Consider the following 15,050-nt stretch of genomic DNA (forward strand, 5'->3'; position numbering starts at 1 on the left):
GTCTCTCTTTGATGAGCGAAAAACTGTCAACTTCCTTTTTGACAAATTATTTTATCTAATATCATAGATTACGTCAAAAATAAAAATAAGATAATCTCTTACGATAATCCAAGATTTGATAGTAATTTACTGTAACAAATTCTCATGGAAAAATTTAAATGAGTGGACTTGTAAAATATAAGACGCGGTGAATGATGATAAGAAAATCTGGTAAAACATTGTATTTAGGTAGCAGAAAGGCAACAAATGAGATCGAGGGACCCTGTTTCCCCAGCCCATCACCAAGGTAAAATTGAAGCATGTGATTTTGTAAGGAAGATTTGGTTGTTGGTACACATCCACATTAACATAATTTGCTGGACCCATTGCTTTTAATAAATTGGGAATTAAACAGAAAAAGAGGGACCTTTTTGCTTTAAATGATGATCATCGCACAGGATTGCAATTTGAGTACGTTTTCACATGGGGAGATGCTATGGCTATGTTCTCTAATAATTAAATCCTTAGCTATTGCTTGTTCGAGAGCAGCATTGGTCCAAGTTGTCCCTTTTTCCAGAAAATATACAAAGTACGAAACGTTTAACACATACAGAAATATTATAATAAACATGATGTGTCGAGGAGAAAAGATAATCATATTCACAAATTGCAGGTTCCATGCATGAAGCAGTTCAAGGTACTATACACAGCTAATCATATTCACAAATTCAATTGATTAATTGAAATTTACAAATAATTAATGAATAAGAACCACGAAAAGGGTGCCCCAAATTCTGATAAGGGGAAAGACACTCTTGTGCTTCATGCCATATTCTCATTGAACTTACTCTTTTCTGATTCATCTGAGCAGTGAATGAGAATGCTTGAGCAAGTTGTTAACAGGCTGGCTTCCTTGAGCTTTACACAATAGATTCTTCATTCTTTCGGTCACCTGCTCCATTAAGTTCATTTTCCTTGTTAGTCGTTATTAACCAATTAAGAAACCATACCTTGCATGATAATCCACAAATCAGCATGGAATTAGACCTTTCCCAAACTTCCCCTTGTGTAGGGAACTGATCTTTGATATCCAACTGAAGGTGGGGACGATGATTTCCTTCTGGTTTCTTCCCAGCATGTCGATTTTCCGGCGCCGCTTCTACTCCGTGTCGTTATCGTCGGGGAGCTCTGCCAACTGCCATTCAATATGCTAGGGAGGCTTGATTCCTAGCATCATGAAAACTCAAATACTTAACAAATTTGCTCTTTTGATAATTTGATTACAAGATGAAGTTGAAGTTTAGTATTGATGTTTGTGAACCATACCAAAAAGAGCACAGTTGCACAATGCTTGAGAACCTCTAGATTCATGCGAACATCATCCAGGCTCCTGTGTTTTTGCTGCCCAAGCCCAAAGTAATTGGCCAAGCTTGCCATCTGCATGAAGAGAAATTAGAACCGAGAAACTATTTTGAACATTAACAGGTTTATTATGAAACTTTACCTTCATATTACCAGCTCTTTTGCCAAACTTGTCACTGAGAACTCCTAAAGAATCAATGATGCCAACAGGTACAGGAGGAGGCCTACCAATGTCAGCAAATGCCTCCTTAATACGAACACAATCGAATCTTTGAATGTTATGACCAGCCCAAATCCTACCATTCAAGAGGTTGAATATCTTATCAGCAACTTGCTCGAATCTGGGCGCATTCGCAACAGTATCTCTAGTTATCCCATCACATCGGCCGGACCTCAATGCAACGGCAGACAAGTCCTTAGGCTTGATTAGGGTACTATAACTCTCTAGCTCAACAAGGTTCCTCGGACAAACTACAATGGCACCAAACTCTAACACCCAGAACCTTTGACCGGCTCGGTTCGGCACCGTAGTTTCTATATCGAAAAACACAATTTCTGCTGACCCTTCTTGGCCTGGAATAAAACCCTCCATTTCAACAAGTTGTTTCTTTTTGGTAATGTTGATTGAGATTGTTGTAATCATGGTATAAATGGGGGAAGAAGAGAATTCTTGGCATTAGAGATTGAGTTTCTTGTAGTTCAAGTCATTAATCATAGGCTTTGCCTTATTCAAAGGGAATTCCAGTTGGGCAGGAATAGTTTTGCTTCATCCTTGTGCTACCATATTCTTAGCTATTTTCTCTTGGAGCAGCAACCTTTTGGACAAGGTGACTCTTTCCCTCCATTAAAATACTAAATATTTAGGTTGGAACATATAAAGCAAGCTTGTTTGGAAAGGGAATCGGTTCCTTTGAATTCTACATCTGGTTGGTTACCTTTATCCTACAACAAATATTCCTTGGGAACATTCAGGGCTGGGGAATTTTAAGAATATATATACATGAGATTATTTATATATATAAGATATACTAAATCAGAGAATGTATAAGGTACGACAACCTAATTTAAGATTAAAGAATAGCATGAAAGGGGCTCAACCGAAAATATTATAAAATGTATAACATTTTCGGTTGAGCATAATCTAAAATGTTAACTTTTTCTTAACATTTTTCGGTTGCACACATTTTTATAATATTTTCGGTTTAACCAAAAATATTAAAAGTTAACATTTTAAGTTGTACTAGCCTAAAATATTATGTTTTTATAATATTTTTTGTTGCGTCTATATTTTATTATTTTTAACTTTAAATTAAACTGTTGCACGGTATAAATTTATTAAATTTACGTCATTATTATGAGCAACATACAAGGCGAACTGTAATTTGACAATAAAAGTGACAATAAAACCAGGGCTGAAACAGTTTTTTTGGGTCCACTTAACTTGATAGTCGTAGGATGGAGGGTGCTGCTTAAAAATAACGGTATGCTATGCGAATAATTCTCTTTATTTTTGTTTATTTAATTTTGATTTTTAATATAAAATTATCGATCTATTTGATTTTAGTTAATCGTCGTTAATTTAAGTTTATCCTTTAACAGAAATATTACGTAACAATTAAAAATTTAAAAAAAATTACTACGTTCTTGTTTATAATCATTACTAATCATGTCCTAATTTACTTTTGTTTCTTCTCTATTACAACCCCACTCCCTCCACATAAGTTGGAAACGAAAAACAAATGGAGCTTAATATATTGAAAATTCAAAAGAAACAAAAAGAAAAGCACCCACAAGCTTCATTTGTTTTTATCAAAACAAAAAATCTACTTTAACAGCCATCAAGGAATCATCCAAGGACCCAATCCTCTCCTGTTTTGTCATTCGAATTTTTTTCACTGATCTATGTTATAGGGGTCATAGTTTCTGAACTAGCATATATGGGTCGCTGAACCTGTTGGTCAGAGATAGATATTCCTGCTTTTATGTCAACTTCACAAGCTGCAATATCAATTGGGAGCTTCTGACAAGTCTTACAATGCTCTTGGTCATCTTTTAAACTTAGGCATCCCAATTCAGTTTATGATTTCTGAGCAATATTCTTCTTAATGGTTTGTTGCACGAAACCAACGAGGATGATAAAAGAGGCATCGTGAATTTGTGGGCTCTAAAGCTGGTGATGATTTATGGTGAAGAAATAATCGTTCTTGTTGATTCTTGTAGTGGTCTCTTGCTTGTACTTAGTGCTCTTGCATATTAGCTTTATTGTGACGCTTGCAAAAATGCAGTCAAAGTCACTTAGTTTACTGTGAAACACTGAAATGTATGTTAGCCATGGATGTTGCAGTGGAAACCTAAAAATATGAGCTCTTTGAAGTTGAAAAATCCCACAAACCTACTCAAATTTCATATATAGACATGGAAAGACTCATCCATGCTTGATTAAAATGATTATATCATGAAAATGAATGAAACCAAGTTTTCCTATGGTATTTGAAACAGACTATGAATTGTTTTTGCTTTCAACAGGGTGTCAGATTCTTTGTATTTGTATAACTTACAATAAACAACTCCATGAACCGCCACAAAGTTCCTTGTAAACTCTGGTAAATTGGTGGCTTAGCCGAAGGAAGTGATAGTGGTGGGTAGTTGGACGTTTTGGGTGGAGAAGCGTGAGTTAGTGCCTTGGTCGTTGCCTTGGATGGAAAAGGATAAGTTGGTGGCTTGGGTGGTGCTTTAGGTGGAGGAGCACAAGTTGATGGTTTAGCAGGTGTCTTGGGTGGTGGAGGGGGATAAACAAGTGGATGGGTTGGGGGCAGAGGGTGATGGTGGTGGTGGTTCGGTGAATGAGTAGGTGGTATTATAGAAGAAGAAGAAGGAAGAAGTAAGTTTTTGAAAATTTTTAATAATTTTTTATCCCACGTAGCTGGTGACTTATGTAAATTTATTTATTATTTTTTATTTCTCATATAATATTTTCGTTAGAGGGTTAACGTGAGTTAATGGATGAGTGACTAAAATCGAATGGACCGATAACTTTAGAGACTAAAATTGAATGGACTAATAACTTTAAGGATCATGTACCCTTAATTTTTAAATTGGTGAACAAAGTCTGATCATACCAAAAAAAATTATTTACATAATTTACCTTGAAAATTAAAATATCATTTGATAATAGTCTGTATTTGTAAAATAAACTATCAATAGTTTTATCATTAATTTCTAAATAAATTTTAAGTGAAATCCTTAAAAAATTTATAAATTAATATTCAAATAATGTACAAACTTGAATCAGAAAGGTTTTTTTTTTAACAAGAATCATAAAGGTTTTAAACTATGCATGTTCACCTGAAATAAATATTTATTGTATTTTGAATGAACAAATTCAAAATGACCATCCAGCTCAGTTGGTAGAGCATAAGGTTCTTAATCTTGAGGTCGTGGGATCGAGTCCCATGGAGCGCATTTCATAATTTGGAGGTCTCCTACGGAAGTTATTCTCAACCTAATGTTGGGGGCAACCTACTATCTTACCTCCCCTTTACCCCATTACATATGGGAACAAAGGACAACCATTTATTATTATTAAATTCAAAATGATAATAAAACCAGGTTTTTAACTATTATCCCATCACGAATCACAAAAATTATAACATGTAAACAAAAAACGAGCTTACAAAACTAAGTGACATATATTTATTCTATTAAATTATATAAGGTTCATGAACATAACAATAGAAGTCATATTAGCCGATGAGTATTGATACAAGTGGTTGAAATTTAAAAATTTAAATTTATAAGCTCAAGTTCAAATCTTAATTGTTCACTCTTGGTGAGCAATATATAAATTCCTATGTAAACTCTAATTGAATCTTAAGTATGCCCTGACTTTGAACTAAGAGTCATCCGAACCTAAATTTTGTGTAAACAAAAGTCAAATTATAAACAGAAAACATATAAATGTCTTAAGCATACCTCGAAATCAAGTCATAATAGTATGAAATAAAATAAATTTATAACTTATAAAATATCAAAACTATTTAAATTTATAGAAGCCCGTCGTACTTAATCCAATTTGAGCATGAAAGAAATATTTGAAACAATAAATTTTAAAAAGATGCGAACCCAACAATATTTGAATTCAAAAGATTTTGTATTTAAAATAATTTAAATCCGAGAATAATTAAGCCTAATTTGTTGGAATCTCATTTATTTTCTTATTCAAACATGAATTTAGATGGACTTTAAAAAATCATACGAACATTCATGAAAAAATTGATGTTAGTATATTTGATAGTATAATTAACTTTTAATAAAAATATTTCGTTAATAAACATAGTTGAGTTCATTTAAAACAAGTTAAAATAAGCAACGGAAGTGGAAACAAAAACCCATGGGTTTCGTATGTGATATGGATTTAAAAACATTATTTGAGAGAAAAAAGCAGCTCTTATTATGGACGTGCAAGCATTTTCCGATTTAACAAAGTCGATCCTTAGTGGTTGTGGCACCCATCAATTGTTGATTATAGTAAAGATGAATGGATTTTGTATTGAGCATGACCCTATATTTTCCTTCCCTAAGTTATGCGACATGCAAACCACTTATTGAGCTGCTCTCCTTGGCTTCCATATATGCGATCCACGTCCAACTCTATGGCACTCTCATCTTCCTTGTTTCTTTCCAATCCTCACAGTTGGTCTCTTTTCAATTCAATGGCACTTCCTACCTCGAAAATAGTTCCCACCACAAACGAAATTGCTCGAGAACTCAATGAGATTTACAAGGATCTACAAGAGCTTGACTTCACAAGTGCCTAATATCCTGGTCAAAAAGGATAGCCTGAAAAAGGAGAAACAGATATATGTTGATCCAATTTCATTACGAGATTCATCCATGGGAGAAATAAGCTTCAACATGATGTTGCCACCTCCGTTGTTCCCCGCAAAGCACAAGTTCTTAAGCTATAGCCTTCCCAACTCTGCAACTTCCTCCCCTAGATTCAGCTCCATTTCGTCAAGGAAGAACTCGAAAACCGAAAGCCAAGCATCGCCTCAGAAGAACAGCCAGTTTTTGAAAAGCAAGTCTTGTGGGGATGGAAGAACATGTGCAGCATCAGATGAAGTTGATGATCTTTGGCTGTACAGGAAGTATCGACATGGAAGTTTAATCTCCAATCCCGATGTAATTAACAATGGCGGTCATCGTGAGGAGATGGATGGTAATGAAGTTGAGTTCAAATGCAGTGCCCTTTGCTTGTTTGTACCAGGGTTTAACAAGGCGAAGCAAGTAAGGCCTACAAAAGATGCAATGATGATGGAGAATAATAATAATGCGATATCAAAAACAGTTTCCCTGGAGAAATTTGAATGCGGATCCTGGGCTTCATCAACAATAATACCAGACCCTGATGTTGATGATGGTGACTCCATGAATCTCTACTTCGATCTTCCGTTGGAGTTGATTAAAAACCTTGGGAACGATTCGGATTTACCGGTTTCGACTGCTTTCGTGTTCGATAATAAGGATGTAAAAGGAGTTTTGAAAAATGGTTCGACTCAAACAAGATCAAAAGGCAGGAAATTCCACGAATCATCATCATCGAGGCATGTCAGGTTCTCTACATCGTCTCCCACATCGTACCCTGCCTCGCCAGCTTCTTGCATAACGCCTCGTTTGCGTAAGGCTAGGGCCGATTTTAATGTTCTCCTAGAAGCACAAAGTGCATGAAATTTTCTTTATTTATATTGTGTCCCTTTTTGGTAACGTGTATGAGTTTTGCTTTACACTCTTTATTTGCCATTGACGCATTGCCTGCGAGAAAATAAAACTTTATGCTATTGGAACCCGATAAATTTCAAAGATGAAACCTACGCAGTCATGAAATTTGCTGGTCTTTGTAGCTCTCTTCATGCCAAACTTTGAACTTGAATCTGTTCATATGTAACAACACCTAACTTTTGTTCAAACAAACCGAAAGGCTTCGCCTTAATCACCTTTTAGTGTACAAAGTGAACATCCAACTCTACATGTACATGCTTAGAATGTGAGTGATACACAGAATTAACTGACATAACAATTGTACTAGTGTTGTCACTCCATATAACGGGAGCTTAAGTCGGTTGACAACCCTTATCTTTCAAAATTGTCTCAACCCAGGTTACTTCAGATACGACGTCAGTTATACGTCTATACTTGGCTTTCGTAGTTGACCAGGAGATATATTTTTGTTTTTTGAACTCCAAGCTCTAGACAATTTTCAATATATACACAATAACATATTGTGGACCTTCTGTCATCTAAATTGTTGCCCCAATCAACATCAGCATATGCTACAATACTTAGTTTATGATCTGAGGAAGTGAATAACAACCTGAAATAACGTAAGATTTGTTTGATTGTTGAAAGGTAACATCACACAGTGTATACATAAATTAAGACACTTTATTCACATTGAAAGTTATGTTTGGTCTGGTATGACAAATATATAGAAGTGCTCCTATTATGCTTATGTATTCTTGTAACACCCTAAATTCGAATGGCCTAAAGTGTCATATTAGGCCGTCGAGGCAACCTCTGATTTTTGAAAAACCTGTTCATTTTCTTTTCAAAACATACAATATGGTATCAAAATAGACATTCATGACAGTTATAAAAACATTTTATAAACTAGAGCTCCGTAGCACATAATTTAAAACCAAAATAGTACAAACTTAGAGCTATAATTATGAATATAATAATAAGGGTCCTATGAATATATATATGCCCACTAAAACTACAGTACACTACTCTGGAAGAGGTGTTGGAAGTCCTACTACGACGGTGCTACATGAACGACTCAAACTAATGACTTGCGAATTGAAAGCATTTGAGTGATAAGCTTACAAATCCTAGCAGTATAATCACTAATCTAGAGAAACATTATGAGTTTTATAAACATAAGTATGCTAAAAAAATAGTACTAAGTAGTAGGTACATGCATGATCTTAATCAAGTGCTACCTACTTAAGGTTTAACTGTTCTATCGCTAAAGTAACGGTCTCATGCTTCTCTTAATCCTCTATTAAGGGTCTCACCATGAGTACACCTCTATTGAGTCTCTACCCACACTGACTATAACTACTGTGTATTCTCTAAATGCGACACATGACACACTGATGTGCATTATCTGAATGTGACACTGACATTGTTTTGTTAGTATCTGGTCTCACATAGCATCAAATACTAGCCTGCTAGGAGGGGGTACCAGTATTACATAGCATCATCAAGGTCTCTTTTAAGTTGTTGAATGATCTCCTAGTATCACATAGCGTCAGGTAGACCATAGAGGAGGAATTCCGATATCACAGAGCATCAATAATTCCCGCTCAACTGAAACATTGACTTGGTATCAAATAACATCAAGCCAAGCTTTTCTGATAACTATTGTACTGGACTGATGCAACTCTACATGTATGACTGAAGGCCCTAAGGCCACATAACGTTGACAATGCCCCACTAGGGCTAGTCTGGCTACACCTTAGCATAGTTGAGCACACTAAAGTGAGCTCATCATTTCACTAGTTGTTATCTTGCTCGTACTCTTACCTAGAATGTTTTGCAAGAGTTTATTAGTCTGTTACTTCTATTAGTTTATTGATCTGCTCTGTTTTGGTCATTCGTTACTTATGAACATTTTAGTCACTTTGGTCTCTAAAGAGGTCTTTACGTGTTTCATGATTTTACGACAATTATTGTATTTGTTGTTCGCTAGCTGAAATACTAACTAGCCCGATATCTGACTTGGGTTCATTATTGGGTAATGACACTTTGGTTGCTCTTATCGTACTTATCCTCAATACCCCTTGAATTGGAGGGACGAATCATACGTTCTCGGTTCACTAACGTTCCTGAAGTGCACAATTTCAACTATTACTTAATCTGATATTACTTATTGGTACATCCTCTACAACAATCCCCGTTCTTAATTATTCGATACATGCTCGACTGAAAATACTTGGACGTATCACACTTATTATAGTTACCTCAGTTGTAACCTACTCATACCAGTGTTTTTAGGCTATATTAGTGTTTTATGTCCCTTACAGATTAAGTTCTACCATTACGGATCATCCTTAACTCTTGTGGGCATAAACGAGGTCAAATCTAGCCACACAAAGTGGGTATTATCGATACTTTACTTTTAGTATCGATACCCTAGGGTCAAGTATCGATACCCCCATGAGTATCGGTACCAAAAATAGCTTTTGTTTACTGAAAATTAGCCCAGTATAGATACCAGGTACCCTAAGTATTGATCATTATCATTAGTCTTCCTAGCAGTATCAATACTCCCAATTAAAGTTGCCTAAAATTCATTCAGTTCATCCAATATCGATATTGTTTATCCAATATCGATACTCGAATATAGAAATGTCGTATTTAGGCTCGAGAAACACCCAAAAAAGCACCATAATGGTCTTAGTTTGGTTTCTAACCATATGTTAAAGCTTTAAAAAGTTACTTAGGGTCATAAAGTGTTATACAAACACATGTTTTACATAAAAAAAATTCATATACATTAAATCAAGCATAAACCCTAAAATGATCAAATACTCAAATCATAACAAATCTTCATGCTTTTGAAAGCCTTAACACCACAAAGGATTAGAAATACACTACCTTGGTGCTAGGATCCTGAAATGAAGCTCCTTGCTTAGCCACGCTCCCTCCCTCTAAGATTTGGAAGAAAACTCTCACTTTCTCTTTGGCTATGAAGAACCCATGGCTTTGAAAAAACAAAACAACTTTACTGGAGGGATTGAGGACGAATTGAAGCTTAAAAGAAGCATAAAAAAGGCTCAAAGAACTTACCCTTAGGTATAACACTTTAAGAGGAAAATGAGAGAGAAGAAAATGAGAGTGAAGAAATGAAGAGAATGAGGTGAAGGAGATAAGGCTTCTCATCTTTTTCAAATGGGTAAAATTATACACTTGGTCTCTCATCATCTTCTACTATGCCAAAAAACCCTTTTTATAATTAATTAGGACTAATCTAACCCGATTAAGCCCAACTTGGTCTAATAACTTTAATTACGAATTCTACGAGGCCTATATACCTCTTACGTAAACCCGAAATTATTAGCCTGAAATTTAGGGTGTTACAATTCTTGTGCATTTTCAAGAAGGTTTCCTTCATTTTATGTCAACTTTGTTGATGTTAACATAGGTGTGAAAGTCAATTTCACCCATCGTATTTTAGTATTTTCCAACAACTTCAAAACATACCTTTTATTGGCTTAGTAACACTAAGCCTCCACGCTTCTGAATTTCAATATAAGGAAAAACTAAGATCTTGCAAGAAAAATTCAAACATAAACAAGCTATTACACCATTTACTTCTCTTTTTGATTGTCCTGTTATAATAATGTCATCTACATACACTAACAAGTATGTGTCGACCCTTTTGATGTTTCAAAAGAACAAAGATGCATATGTATCAGATCCTTTGAACCCCATCTCTGTAAGATATTATATCAACTTTGTATACCAATTTCGATGAGCTTGACACAACCCATATAGAACCTTTTAAAATTTGCACACCAACATTACCCATAAAAAAAGACTCGCTCAAAGCATGGTGATTGCTACATATTATCATGAACCGTCAATTCGCGACTGAGACCAATGCAAGTTGATTAACCAAGATGCCTCTAGACCCTCATAGCCCACCTAGAATGCCTTCTAGGCCACCCTGGGCCATCGTAGGAACCTGAAGACCATCTCGGGCCACTTTAGCTTAAATAAGTCTTTTCTTTTATTTATTTATTTATTTTTATTTATTTATCATTAGTTTAAATTCAAAACTAATATCATGTAATGATTTATATAGGATTTCATTTTAATCCTAGCCATTGATTGCATTCAATTTCAAATGTTGGATGTAAAGAGCTTCAATTATAAATAGAGGCTTACTCCCACCTCATTTTTCACTTTATTTTTGAGGAATGAAACTAAGTATTCTTTTAGTTGCTCTTGTTCTTGTTTGTGAGGCATTTTCCCTTTCGAAGTTATGTTTGTTTTTGCTCTTTTGTCTAAGTCTTTTTACTTAGATTATTTAGGCTAACTTACGTGTTTCTTTCTGAAAAACATCTAATGTTGCATGGTTTCAAGTTCAAGATTCTAGGAACATGATAAATGGTATCAGAGCTGATTTCAAGAGAGAGAGATAGCTTTATAACAAGAAGGCGAAGTCTTAGCAATCAAAGCAGCCGATAATTGTAATACTGCAAAGAAGCCATCACCATCCAAGGATGTTATTGAACCCTTGGAAAAAATGTTATCAAACTTGAAGAATCTATTAAGGAAGTCAAGGGAACCTTGGAGGAAATAGAACCCCGCTTGGTCAAGCTAGAATCCTTGAAGGATGTTCTCAATGATAAGATGCAAGGATTTCTTGATGAAGTGTCTAAGAAGATATACCAATGGTAGAATGCCATTTAAGATGCAATGGTAACTTTAAAAAAAGAGATGGAGGATCTCATGGGTGCATAATTAGCGGTCATGAAGGTCAAAATGATGAAAAGGATGAAAGACCTTCAGAGTGAGTTACTCATTTACAAGGCTACCATGAAGAGTGGAGTGCTAGGAGATTCTATGGCACCCAAACCCATGATTGATGCCCCGAAACCAAAAGAGATCAAAGGGTCATAGACAACCCAATATGTGGATAACCCAAACGCACTAGATGGCTATCAAAGTGGATATGGAGAAAGCTTATGATCAGGTCGGTTGAGACTTTTTTTTATTCCCTTACTGATATAGGAAGCCCTCACTGGCTCCACCGGCTCATCATGCACTCTGTTACCTTTTCTAGCATGCTGATTCTTTGGAATGACTCGTTTTCTTATATGTTTAAGCTTGCCAAAGGAATCTGGTAGGGATGCCACCTCTCTCCCTATTTATTTGTATTTTGCATGGAGCGTCTTCGCTAGAATATCTATTATGCCCAGAACTTGAATCTTTGAGAGTTTATGGTGTTATCTTAAGGGGACCTAAACTTTTCCACTTATTTCTTGTCGATGATATGCTTTTATTCTACAAGGAGACAATTAATCAGTCCCTTATGACCAAAGCCATTTTGGACCAGTTTAGTAAAGTTTCGGGGTATAAGGTCAACTCAAGTAAAACCAAGGTCTTCTTTTCTAAGAATGTTTCCAATAACCTGACTAATGACTTTTTTTCTTCTCTAGGTTTCCAATGTTCATCTAATTTGGGAACTTATATGGGAATACTGCTTTTTCATAATTGAATCACCAAAAACACCTTTTAATTTATTGTTGATAATGTCCATGCTAAGTTAAATAATTGGGTGACTTTGAAGTTATCACTGGCTGGACGTACCACTCTAGATAAATCAACTCTTCTTCCAATCCCCAACTATTTCATGTAGACAGTGACCATTCCAAAAGGTATTTGAAACAAAATTGAATCCAATTCCCGTCGTTTCATTTGGGTGGTACAAACAAGCATTCGAAGATGGTCCTCGTTAAATGAGATTTGTGCTGCCAACCTTTCTACCGTGGGGGTTTGGGTTTATGCCCCCCTTCGGACTAAAAATGAAGTATTTTTTTTATTAAGATAAGATACAATCTTTTGATGCAACCCAACACTCTTTGGGCAACGCTTTATTATTCCAATTATAATATCATGATCCTCATGCCATCTAAATCGATTCCAAGAGCTACTCGTTTGTTTGGTGTTATTTGTCTAAGGTTTGGAATTTTATCTGATCCAACATTTCCTGGTCGATCGGTAACAGGCAATGTATAAGATTCTAGTCAGATGCTTGGATCCCCATAACATACTCGACTGCAAACCTGTTAACAATGGTCATATTTACGATCCGTATATTATGATCAGTGAGTTTAATAATAACATTGATGATTGGGATTTGAATAAAATCCAACTTTTTTTAAACGATGACATAATCCGTGAGATCACCGCTATTCCCCTCCCTTCTAGCGAAGCTAGTACTGACCACCCTATGTGGCTTTGAGCGGCCTCTGGAAATTGTACGATCAAAACAACTTACCGAGAGCTTCATCATGATACTTAGGATTGTTGAAAGTCAAATAAGGGGGCTAAGGGGCACTGAATTCGGTGGATTAGGCACCGAATTCGTTGCATTTAATTTTATTGATTTTTTGGCTTGGGAAATTTGCACTTTAGTCCTTGAACTTTAGGGTATTTTTAAGATTAGTCCTTAAGCTTCAACTATAAATATTGTTACTCATTTAGCTTTAAAATCATCCCAAATCATTTCTCCCTCACAATACTAAATAGTTTAGAGAGTTCTCTTATTAGTTATGAATATTTTATAAACACCTATAAATTTTCTCTTTTTAGTAAAAGATCTGCAGCAGTCCGGAGACGTAGGCAAAATTGGCTGAACTCCGTTATCAATTTCGGGTTTTATTTTTCCACTTTTATTTTGCATTCTCACTAATTTGGTTATAAGAAAATTACTCGGCTATTTCCCAACAACTGGTATCAAGAGCTTATGGTTGTGAATTTTTGTCAGTTTTTCTACGAGGTTACTATTCACGTAAATAGTGGATTTTGTGAATAGTAAAATTTGGTCGGCGATACGAATTTGTCGACGGAGGTGTTCTAATACACGATGGTTCGTAAGAATTGTCAGAAACGATCCAAAAGAAGTCAGATTCGAGTGGGAGCGATGGCTGCAGATGAAGGGAATGTGAAAATTGAAAAGTTCGATGGTGTGGACTTTGGCTTTTGGAAGATGTAGATTAAAGATTTTCTGTACCAGAAAAATCTATATCAACCTCTCTCAGGAAAATAACCATAGGGCATGAAGAATGAAGACTGGGCTCTTCTCGACAGACAAGCCCTCAGAGTTATCCGACTAACGTTATCTCGCAATGTTGCTTTCAACATAGCAAAGGAAAAGACCACTGCGAGTCTTATGACAGTTCTCTCCAGTATGTATGAGAAGCCATCGGCCTCAAAAAAAGTTCACTTGATGAGGCAATTATTCAATTTGTGGATGGCAAAAGGGGCTTCAGTGGCTCAACACCTAAATGAACTCAACACAATCACAACCCAGTTAAGTTTCGTGGAAATTGAATTCGATGATGAAGTTCGAGTTTTAATTCTCTTATCATCTCTACCAGACAGTTGGAATGATACTATTACAGTAGTCAGCAGCTCGTCGGGAAACATTAAATTGAAATTTGATGATGTCCGGGGTCTGGTATTGAGTGAAGAAATTCAACGGAGAGAATTGGGTGAAGCATCAAGCTCCTCAGCCTTGCACACGGAGTCTAGAGGGAGAACTTCATAAAGAAATTCAAATTGTGGCAGATCGAAATCCAGAAGGGTAAAATCAAGAACGAGAAAGAAAAATTTTAACTGTTATAATTGTGGCAAGAAGGGTCACTTTAAAAGAGAATGTCGAGCATCAAAGAAAGATACCGGCGCACAGGAATCTGCCAACATGATAGAGGAGACATGTGATACCATGATTCTAAGCGTCAACAGTCCGATTGAATCATGGATCTTGGATTTAGGGGAATCTTTCCACTCTACCTCATGCCAAGAAATCATGGAGAACTATGTCAGTGGTGATTTTGGGAAGGTTCATCTAGCTGATGATGAAACCTTGAAGATTGTCAGAAAAGGAGACATCCGATTAAGTTGTCAAACCAGAC

The 15,050-nt window shown here is 35.8% G+C and overlaps 2 protein-coding genes across 2 annotated transcripts; one reads left to right on the plus strand and one right to left on the minus strand.

Moving 5' to 3' along the window:
• Positions 1-794: 794 nt before the first annotated feature.
• LOC120195508 (protein NEN4-like) lies at positions 795-1,933 on the minus strand. The gene is made up of 4 exons (XM_039197513.1): positions 1,484-1,933; positions 1,306-1,416; positions 1,027-1,206; positions 795-931 (listed from the first exon to the last, which is right to left on the minus strand). The coding sequence occupies exons 1-4, from the start codon at positions 1,931-1,933 to the stop codon at positions 839-841; spliced, it is 834 nt and encodes a 277-aa protein (XP_039053444.1). The 3' UTR covers positions 795-838.
• Positions 1,934-6,111: 4,178 nt separating this feature from the next.
• LOC120195612 lies at positions 6,112-7,068 on the plus strand. The gene has a single exon (XM_039197583.1). It carries the CDS (start codon positions 6,112-6,114, stop codon positions 7,066-7,068), a length of 957 nt encoding a protein of 318 aa, XP_039053514.1.
• Positions 7,069-15,050: the final 7,982 nt, after the last annotated feature.

The sequence above is a fragment of the Hibiscus syriacus genome, unplaced genomic scaffold (genome assembly GCF_006381635.1).
Source record: "Hibiscus syriacus cultivar Baekdansim isolate YM2019G1 unplaced genomic scaffold, ASM638163v2 tig00117016_pilon, whole genome shotgun sequence".
NCBI classification, from domain to species: Eukaryota; Viridiplantae; Streptophyta; class Magnoliopsida; order Malvales; family Malvaceae; genus Hibiscus; species Hibiscus syriacus.